At 45.9% G+C, this 10,518-nt stretch overlaps 1 protein-coding gene across 1 annotated transcript; it reads left to right on the top strand.

Annotated features, from left to right (window-relative positions):
• The first annotated feature begins 255 nt into the window (after nucleotides 1–255).
• Nucleotides 256–9,653, top strand: Fcrla (Fc receptor like A). Its single transcript, XM_051148350.1, has 5 exons — nucleotides 256–334; nucleotides 4,817–4,990; nucleotides 5,400–5,732; nucleotides 6,270–6,554; nucleotides 8,891–9,653. Exons 1-5 carry the CDS (start codon nucleotides 256–258, stop codon nucleotides 9,133–9,135), a joined length of 1,116 nt encoding a protein of 371 aa, XP_051004307.1. The 3' UTR covers nucleotides 9,136–9,653.
• Nucleotides 9,654–10,518: the final 865 nt, after the last annotated feature.

Below are 10,518 nucleotides of genomic sequence, written 5' to 3'. Positions count from 1 at the left end.
TGCAAAAGCTCCTGAGCTCAACAAGAAAAAAAAAATATCAATTGAGAGCCCTAGAGTTTCATCTACAAACCCGAAGGATGAAGATGGCACCAGAACCAACCTGGCTAAACTTGTATGACAAAAGCCAATCACAGGCTTGGCCACAGGTGTGTGAAGAGAAGACTGTTAGGTTGATTTCCTCTTTTCTAATTTGAGAGGTTTCATGTTGAAGAAAATCAGTATGCTGGGGTGGCAGGAGGCATAAATACGGTCACCATGAAGCTGAGCTGTGTCCTCATGGTGTGGGTTCTTTGTGTTTGCCCTGCTGTGTTCCTGGCAACCCAGATGTTAGTGGGTAAGTAAAACGTTTGAATGTTGGTGTGGAAATGAGATATGCCTAAAGTTTTGAGAGAGAGAGAGAGAGAGAGAGAGAGAGAGAGAGAGAGAGAGAGAGAGAGAAAGAGAGAGAGAGAAGGAGAGAGAGAACCTCAAGTGTAATAAACTTGGACTGATTTTGACTTTGCAAAGAACCAGTCCTGTTCAGGTGGGACAAAGACAAGTCTGGTGTGCATGACTGAATGGGGCTCTTTCTAACTATAAAAATTCAGATACTTTCCACCCTAAAAGTCCCTTCTGACCATGAAACCTTTGCCAACTGCAAGTCTTATCTCTTACTTTTCCAATACCACTTTCTTGGAAGAGTAACACAGGCCTGCTAGCTCCACCTCCCATCTCACTCACCCTCCAGTGTTTGCAGCGTGACTTCCACTAGAGTCTGGTTTCTGTGGGGTACAGTGACCTCTGTGCTAACCAGGTCATTGTATACTTTTCGGTTCTTATCCTGGTGGATTTCTTTGTTGCCTCTGGCCCTATTGGCTGCTTGTTATCTCTTACAGCCTCTATTTTCCTGCCTCTGTCCATTTTCTCTGTGTACCATTTGGATGTCTTTTGGTCCTTCAATAGCTTTCTTTCCCCTCCTATAAATCTCTAGTGTTCTCTATAGTTAAATTCTTACCTCTTTACTCTCCTTTCTTTTCTCAGTCTCCTAATGAGACTGTATGAACATATTTGTATGATTTTTCTGCAACAGTTATATGTTTCAGAGCCCTAGGACACATTTCCAGCTTTAATCATGCTATTGACTTTCACATTTGAATATTAAGCAGACATGTTGACCTTGTGTGTCACTGGTACCAACAGAACATGACCAAGGGCGAAGTCATCTGTCCTCCAGATCCACTCTTCTCTTAATTCACTTCTTACTCTATCTCATCTCAGTTCGTTGCACTGGTACTCACCTGGACCTTGGCTAGAGACCTGAAAGGCATTCTGAGTTCTTTCTTCATCATTCTCTGAATCATGAGCTTTGGCAAATTTTACCTCCTAAATTGTTTTCACAACCAGTTCCTTCCTGAACTACTACAAATGCTTTCTTTCTTTCTTTCTTCTTTTGGTTTTTTGAGACAGGGTTTCTCTATGTAATCTTGGCCGTCCTGGACTCCCTTTGTAGACCAGACTGGCCTTGAACTCACAGTGGTCTGCCTGTCTCTGCCTCCCAAGTGCTGGGATTAAAGGCATGCACCACCACGCCCGGCTCGAATGCTTTTTTAGGACCAGCCTTTATCATGTATGACCCAGTTGTGCAATCACCTCCTTACTTCCTACCTTGTCTCAGCCCTGTCTTGTAGAATGAATTCTCTCTGTATCCAGAGTGACTTCTGAAACTCAAGCTCTTGTCATGATACGTGATCTCAAACCTGGTACCTACTAAATCTCTTCAGCCTCTCCTTCACCTCCCTCAAAGCCTTCCCATTCCTTCTCTGACAAAATCTCAATAAGCCCACGTTTCCATTCACAGCTCAGATTCTTACCTGCCTCTGAGATTTTGATTATATGGTTAGCTCCATCAAAAATGGCCTCTACCATGGTTCTCCAGTCTCCTCGTGGATTACAGACTTCTAGGCATCATTAAAGACTTCATCTTGGTAGAATCTTCCTCAAGAAGCTGTGCTTGGTCCCCAGTGGCTGCCTATGACTCTGCGTTCTTATTGTTTCCATCCACACACCACAACAACTCTTTTTTTTAACGCTTGGTCTTCGAATAAACCAAGAGGTATTTGTGGGAGGAGCAGGGTTTTTTATTTTGTAGCAAGAACTGTGGGCTCGAGATCATATACTCTGACTTCAAGCCTCTCTCCTAGTTACTAGTTCTGTATCACTTTGAAAAAGTCACTTTCAGTTGAGCATAGAAGCAGGTACCTGTAATCTCAGGACTAGGGAGCTTGAGGCGTGAGGATAGCCTCGAGTTCAAAGTCATCCTGAGTTACATTGGAAGTACCAGACCACCCAGGGATGTATTACAAAATCCTGGTTAAAAATCACTTTTACTATATCTGAATTCACTTTTCTCTATTGTAGAAAAGAGAATGATAACACCTCCCATAGGTTTATTGAGTAGAGAGGCCAGGTAGGCCAACAAGGCTTTACCTTTTGTTAATGAGTTAGCTAACTATGTGTGACTGTTTTGCCTGCATGTATATGAATGCCATACGCATGCCTGATGCCTGCAGATGTCAGAAGAGGGTGTCCGATCCTCTGCACCTGGAATTATGGATGGTTATGAGTCACCCTGTGCATGTAGGAACCAAACTCTTATCCTATGCAAGACCAACGAGTGTTTTCCACAGCTGACCCAACTCTCCAGCCCTGAGGCTTTTTTTTTTTTTTAAGAAACAAAAACAAAAAGAGGCTGAGTGTAGTCGTGTGACAGTGAGGGAACTGAAAAGAGGTAGCATAAGAGAAAAGACAGCTGAGAAGAGCAAAAGAAAATACTGGGTAGGTACTGAAACAATGAGAACTAGGAAGTAGACTTGATAGGGAAGTTAATGACTTGGACGGAGTCTCGCTGGGGCCGCTGGGAGTGGATGAGAACAAAGGTGCTTGGGACAGGAGAGAGTGGAGTGGACAAATAAGCACATGTGAATATGGGGCTGGAAGAGGAGGAGAGGGACGAGGAGGGGCAAAGAGCAGTCAGATCTGGGAGAAATGACATCTACCTCCCCTGAGTCAGTCATGGACCTAAGGGAGAGATGGTAGAGATGTAGGGGGGGGGGGAACATGCTAAGTTTCCACCTGGAGGCAAAGACTTGCACCTTGGCTACCAGTGCATCATGGCAGTAAAGGGTCACTGGGAGGGGAGGATGGAGAGAGAGAAAGAGAGAGAGAGAGAGAGAGAGAGAGAGAGCTTTGCCATTGATATGGGCAGTTCAAGGGCAGACGGCATCAAAGTAAGAGGTAACTGACAAAGGAAGACTTGACTAAACAGAGGTGGCACACACCTTCGATCTCAGCACTCAGGAGGCAGAGGCAGGCAGATCTCCGGGGTTGAGGCTGGCCTGGTCTACACAGCGAGTTCGAGGCCAACTAGAACTGCTCGCAGAAACCCTGCCTCTAAAAACCAAGAAAAAGAAAAGAAAAAAAATGAAGACTTGAAAGGGGAAGCAAGGAGGGAGGAAGGACATAGCTACCTCTTTGATAGACAACATATTCTATGCTAAAGAACCAAGTAAGTTTTGGAAAAATGAGAGTGGGGGTGGGATGTTGCCAAGGAGAGTAAAAGACCTGAAGTGTACTATGTGGGGCAAAGTTAAATGAACAGTGCTTTTGAACTTGGACCTGACCTTCTCGCTCCATTCTTGACTCTTACGGTGGTGCCGTTGCTAAGAATCAAACCCTGGGCCTCTTGCAGGCTAGGCAAATGTTCTGCCACACACACCACCCCCCAGGCTTGCCTGCCTGCCTGTTTGCTTTCCTTCTTAAGTGTACTTGTATGTATATGTGGGATGCATGTTTGTATGTGTGTGGGTGCACATGCACCTGTGTACATGTGTTAGTGTTCATCAGAGAACACATTTCTTAGGACTTAACTACCTTTTTACAATTTTTTTTATTTTATTGAGACAAGGTCTTTCATTGGCCTGGTCTTTACCTAGTAGCCTAGGTTAGCCAGCTGGCTGGCCAGCAACCCCTGGGGACCGTGCCTGTCTTTGCCTCCCAAGCACTGGTGTTACAAGGCTGTGTTTTCTCCTTTTATGTGCAAGCTAAGCAGTTTTCCAACCGCACTTCTCCTCAGCAGTCCCCCAAGTCTTTCTTTAAAATCTTTTTTATCTTTTAAATCTGATTTTGTAGAACTGCTTTTTAAAAAAAAAAAATGTATAGGATGGAAAACTGGGCATTGTGGTTTACACCTGTGGCTGAGGCAGGAGGCTTGTTGCAAGTTCAAGGTCAACCTGGGCTATGCAGTATGTTCCAGGTGGATCTGGACTGCAGAGTGTGACCTTGCTCATAAAACATCAGCAACAACAAGAATTAACGGGTGAAGGTGAAGTCACACAGCTGAAAGGGCTTGTGAAGATTACACAGTGCCAGGATGGATGTGCCAGCCGTGTGTGACAGCCAGTGGATGGTGCTAGAATATAAATGTGCGTCCTTTTGTCCTCTCTACTGCCTGCCTGCTGTGGGGTCATGGCTATCATTGGCCTTTGGTTTCCTGAACCAACAGCTGCTGCATGTCCTGCTGGTGAGTTTACTGTCCCTCCATCCTTCCCCCATCCCTCTTCCCTTTTCACTGAGAGGCCTGAACACCCATGAACCAAGGTCACAGCCACCCGGTCGAAGACCCACAGGAGTCTCTTAGAGAGTTTTGATATCTTCCTCTTGTTTTCTGACAAGAAGATTCCCTGGGGCAGAAGAGGAACCTTTGTGGAGGGCCATCCTCATCTTCTTTCTCTAAGCTGCACTGTTATTTTCTGCTTCTCCCTGGGCCATCCGTCCTCAGCTGCCAGGTCAGAGACTCTGAAGTGTCAAGGACCTGCTGGCATTGAACAGAGCAGCTGCCATACTGATGATGATGATGATGATGATGGCGGCGATGTGACCCACTCCAGTGAAGCTGGCTTACAGTTCAAGGGCTACACGTTCAGTAAGCCCTTCCATCTCATTGTTTCCTACGGTGAGGTCCCAGGAGGGTTAGGCCAGTGTCTCCTAGCACTCCTGATAGCTCCCAGCCCACTCAGGAAAGTGGCATAGGTGGGAGTGCTTAGTTCCCTGTCCTCAGCTTCCAGGAGACAGAATGTCCTCAGTCCTAGGCCCTAGAGTTGTTCTCTTGACACTGGGTCAATCATGATGGCACAGGACAGGGGGAGGACATGTGGAGAGCAATCTGAAAGTTCTCAGTTCAATTTCTAAGCAAAAAAGTATTCCCCAGCTACATGGACACTTTGGAACTAGTGGGCAGGAGTAGAGGGGGAAGGCAGAGGAAAAAAAGAGCTTTGCTGTTGTTATGTGAGTTCAAAGGGGGCAGAGAGTATTAACACAGGCCATAAAGAGTTAAAAGTGACCTGGATAGGATAGGGGCTCAGTTCTGAGCATTGCTTGGGACCTCCTGAGGGAGGTAGACAATACTCAGCTCTTACTCTGGGCCACAGACTGGCTGATCCTTCAAGGTCCAGCGACACCAATATTTGAAGGAGACCCATTGGTTTTGCACTGCCGTGCCTGGCAAGACTGGCCACTGACTCAAGTCATCTTCTATCGAGAGGGCTCAGCCCTAGGTCCTCCTGGACCTGAAAGAGAGTTCTCTATCACTGTGGTGCAAAAGTCAGACAGCGGACACTACCACTGCAGTGGCATCTTCAGGAGCCCTGGTCCCGGGAGCCGAGAGACTGCATCCCCTGTGGCTATCACAGTCCAAGGTGAGAGCCTGAGGGAGTGTTGCTGGGGTAGATTTTGGTGAGAAGGAACAGGGAGACCAGAACCACCGAGATCTACACGTTCTGACGGTCGCAGATCCAGAGCCTGAGTTGTTGTCAGATTTGCTCATCTATGGATTTTCTTCCATCCCTGCCTGGAAGAGAAGGGAGAGGGGAGGAGGGAGGAGGGAGGAAAGGAGGAGGGAGGGAGGAAATAAATAAGAAGGGAAGAAGGAAGGAGAGGAGGAAGTGTAAGAGGAGAGAGAGAGAGACAGACAGACAGAAACACACAGAGAGAGAGAGACAGACAGACAGACAGACAGACAGAAACACACACACACACACACACACACACACACACAGAGAGAGAGAGAGAGAGAGAGAGAGAGAGAGAGAGAGAGAGAGCTTGAAAAGTTCAAATGGGACTTTCCTGAAAAGAACCCATACCCAATAGAACCAGAGGAAAGGATGGGTGGAGGAAGCTATGAGTCTGCGGCACACAGGATGGTTGAACTCTTCTCTGCTTGTCTTCCCCCCTAGAGTTGTTCCCAGCCCCTACTCTCAAAGCCTTACCTTCTGGTGAGCCCCAAGAGGGAGGCTCAGTGACCTTGAGCTGTCAGACAAAGCTGTCCCTGCCGAGGTCAGCTTCGCACCTCCTCTTCTCCTTCTACAAGGATGGAAGGCCACTGAGTACCGGAGGCGTCTCTTCAGAACTCCAGATCCCCAGAGCATCAGAAGAACACTCCGGCTCCTACTGGTGTGAGGCAGCAACTGAGGACAGGCAGGTTTGGAAGCAGAGTGCACAGCTGGAGCTCCGGGTGCAGGGTGAGTTACTGTGTGTGCGTGCCTGTGGGGTGTGTATGAAACAAGACTAGGTTTATCAATCAAACTCCAGAGGAAGGGGATGAAGAAGGGATGTAGGAGAGATGGGCAATAACCCAAAGCCCCTGATGGTGGAAGAGAGCACAGAAAGAGAATGTTTCCCTTGGACCGCAGAACACACCAAACCAAGACCTGAGCTGGCCCTCCATGGATCTCCCTACAGGATTCCTATGTAATCTGAACATTTATGGAAACATCTTATGTAGAATACAGATAATATCTAGAAAGAGCCAGCCAGGACTGCACAGTAAGATGTCATCTCAAACAAACAAACAACCTCTAGAAAGAGTAGAACGTATGTTGAATTCTAGAAGTTACCATTAGGAAAGCTGTATTTGACTTAACACATGCCTAGATGGAGTTGCCTGGGCTGGTGAAAAGGCTTGAAGGCGTGTCATATGAAAATAATGGGGGACACTTGGGAGATAGAGGCAGGTGGATTGCCAGCCTGGTCTACAAAGGGAGTCTAAGACAGCCAGAGCTAAAGAAAGAGTCCCCAGAGGATGGCTGAAACAAGGACGAAAAGCTAGGCTAATGTCACGCACAAGAAAAGATTGTCCCCAGAGTGTACTTCCAAAAATTAAATTCTGCCTTGAAGGAGAACAAATGGGCTGTGTGAGGATTCCTCACTACATTTTTTTTCAAGCAGAGACACTCAAGCCTCAGACTAGAATTTGCATTTGGAAGGATACGAGTTCTCAAGCCCTGGCTGCCAGTGAGTGAAAGATTGATCCTGTAACCAAGCACAGCGGGTTCACATCTTGTTAAGTTCAATACCAAACTAAGTATAGCCAGATGTCTTAGTTAGGGTCTCCACTGCTGTAAGTGACACTATGACCACGGGAAATCTTATAAAGGAAAATATTTAATTGCAGCTGGCTCACAGTTCAGAGATTTAGTTCATTATCGTCATGGTAGGAAGCATGGCAGTGTGCAGGCAGACATGGTGCAGGAGAGTACCTGAGAGTTCTACATCTGGAGCTGAGAACTGGCAAGAGAAAGAGAACTGGCTTGAGCTTCTAAGACCTCAAAGCCCACACTTCCTCCAGCAAGGCCACACCTACTCCAACAAGGCCACACATCCTAATAATGTCACTCCCTATGGGCCTCTGGGGGACCATTTTACTTAAACCACCACACCAAGGCATACAAAGTGGAGAAGGATTTGTTATTAGTGTCAGGTAAGGAAAGTGCAGAAGCTATTTCCGAAGCAAAGCCCCTCCCTCCTCAAACAACAAAAAAAGCATGGGATGTTTATTTTATATACATACGCACAAACACACCACACACACACACACACACACATATTTACCCATGTAAAGGTTGGTCCATTCTTAAACATGCTCAGTTAAGCAGTGCATTCTGAGCATGCTCAATTTAAACTCATGAGTTAAGCAAAGATGGTAGAGATGGAGGCGTGCTGAGCTAAATGGAACACATGCTTGAAATATTAAAATGATAGACAGGAATACCTCTGGACATCAGTGGCACTCAGAGGAAGGATAGCAGGCCACCAAGAAGAGACTTGATACCCTAGGATCATATACAGGGGGAAGAGGTCCCCCTCAGTCACAGTCATAGGGGAGGGGAATAGGGTGAAAGGGGGAGGGAGGGAGGAATGGAGGATACAAGGGAGGGGATAATAATTGAGATGTAATATGATTATTATCAATAAAATATATTTTAAAAAGGAATACCTCTGGGCATACTGCATTTGCATTCTAGGGTTTTAGCTGAAATAAAAGAAAAAATATATAACAAAATACTTTGAAGACACCTTCATATAGAAGTTTGCCTGGAAGGTATCTGCCTCACTTAGTAGCTAACTGTGTGAAGGCAAGGCCAGAGTCAGGCTTTTTTTTTGTTGTTTGTTTGTTTTTCAAGACAGGGTTTCTCTGTGTACCCTTGACTGTCCTAGACTCACTTTGTAGACCAGGCTGGCCTCGACCTCACAGTGATCCACCTGGCCTCTGCCTCCTTAGTACTGGGATTAAAGATGTGTGTCATCATGCCCTACTTTGTATCCTTAGCTAACCTGCCGCTCACTATGTAGATCAGGCTGGCCTTGAATTTGCTTTTTTGTTTTTTGGTCTTTTTGAGACACGGGTTCTCTGTGTTGCCTTGGCTGTCTTGGACTCACTTTGTAGACCAAGCTGCCCTCGAACTCATAGCGATCCACCTGCCTGCACCACCACGACCGGCCAGATTTCACTTGCATGTGCTTCCTGCCCATAATTCAGGTCCCTTAAATTCTCTTGATTCCTCCATCTTGATCCCAGCTCTTCAGAAACCAGCTGCTTCCAAGACTCCTGCTACGGAGCCCTCTGGTCCTTTGCCTTCATCACACGATCCTTCTGGCGAGCACCTGGGGCTTTCCTCCTCAGACCCCCACCTGCAGCACCAGATACGCCTTCTTCTCAGACAAATGCAAGATGTAAGAGTTCTCCTTGGTCATCTGGTCATGGAGCTGAGGGACTTGTCTGTCTACCTGAAACCTGGTGTCACAAAGGTTGCTGACAAATGACATCAAGCTATTCGTCTGTGATCGCCTCAGCCACCACAAAAACTCCAGCTCTTCAGTACAGCCCATATGCAGGAATAGTTTTGCAAGCTGTCTTGATACTTCCCTTGGAATAATGGAACTGCTTGAGTGCAAATAAACACATGCGTGGTGAGACTCAGAGTTCGCCTATCACTGTATATTCTCTTTGACCATGACAAGGTCATTCTGAATTCTAGACCAGGAATTTCTTTCTGTTGCCCAGAAGGGAATTGAAAGAGAAGCAATGGAGGTGGATTTAATACTGCAGTCTTGACTGGGGACAATTTCTCTTCCCTATAATTTCCACAGGAAACATTTAGCTATGTCCCCTAGACATTTCAGGTTTCACACAGGGTGGTAAGGACATATATGCTACTAGATCTTAATAAGTTAAGTCATTTACAAGCCAAGGAGGCTGCTGACCATCCTATAATGCATAAGACAGCCCTTTTCTCCAATAAAACATTGTCTGTCCCCAAATTTTATTAGTGCTAAAGTTATGAAATGGGCTAATAAAAGTTAGGTGTTAATTTGAGACTTTTTTGTTGTTGTTGTTGTTTTTCAAGGCAAGGGTTTCTGTGTGTAGCTTTAGCTGCTGTCCTGGATTCACTTTGTAGACCAGGCTGGCCTCAAACTCACAGTGATCCACCTGCCTCTGCTAGGATTAAAGGTGTGCACCACCATGCCCCACAATGAGACTTCATATCTTTGTTTCTTTCTGTGTTTGTTTTTCGACACAGGGTTTCTTTGTGTAGCTTTTGCTGTCCTGGACTTGCTTTGTAGACCAGGCTGGCCTCGAACTCACATCAATCCACCTGCCTCTGCTTCCCGAGTGCTGGGATTATAGGTGTGTGCCACCACACCTGGCTCAAGACTTCATATCTTTTAATTACTCTCCTTCAACAAGAATTAGTTACATGCTAGTGTTTAATTCGCCCTGTGGGTTAAATTTTTATATGCTGCCTCTTCCAAATACCTATGCTGAAATCTTTTTTTAATGTATATGTGTATGTATATGCTACATGTATGTAAGTCCTGTGGAGGCCAGAAGAAGGCATCAGATCCCCTGGAACTGGAGTTTTTTTGGTTTTGTTTTTGTTTTGGGGGATTTTTTTTTTTTTTTGGTTTTTTGGTTTTTTTGAGACAGGATTTCTCTGTGTAGCCTTGGCTGTCCTGAACTCACTTTGTTGACCAGGCTGATCTCAAACTCACAGAGATCCACTTGCCTCTGCCTCCCAAGTGCTGAGATCAAATGCCTGCACCACCACACCGGGTCACAATGCTGGAGTTCTAAGCAGTTCTGAATTCCTGTTCTCTTAAGTCCTGAGCTATCTTTCAACTGAAATATTACTTCTTAAGGTGATG

This window comes from Acomys russatus, chromosome 6, assembly GCF_903995435.1.
Source record: "Acomys russatus chromosome 6, mAcoRus1.1, whole genome shotgun sequence".
Lineage (NCBI taxonomy): Eukaryota > Metazoa > Chordata > Mammalia > Rodentia > Muridae > Acomys > Acomys russatus.
The sequence above is the reverse complement of the archived record's forward strand: the minus strand, read 5'-3'. Positions and strand labels throughout refer to the sequence as shown.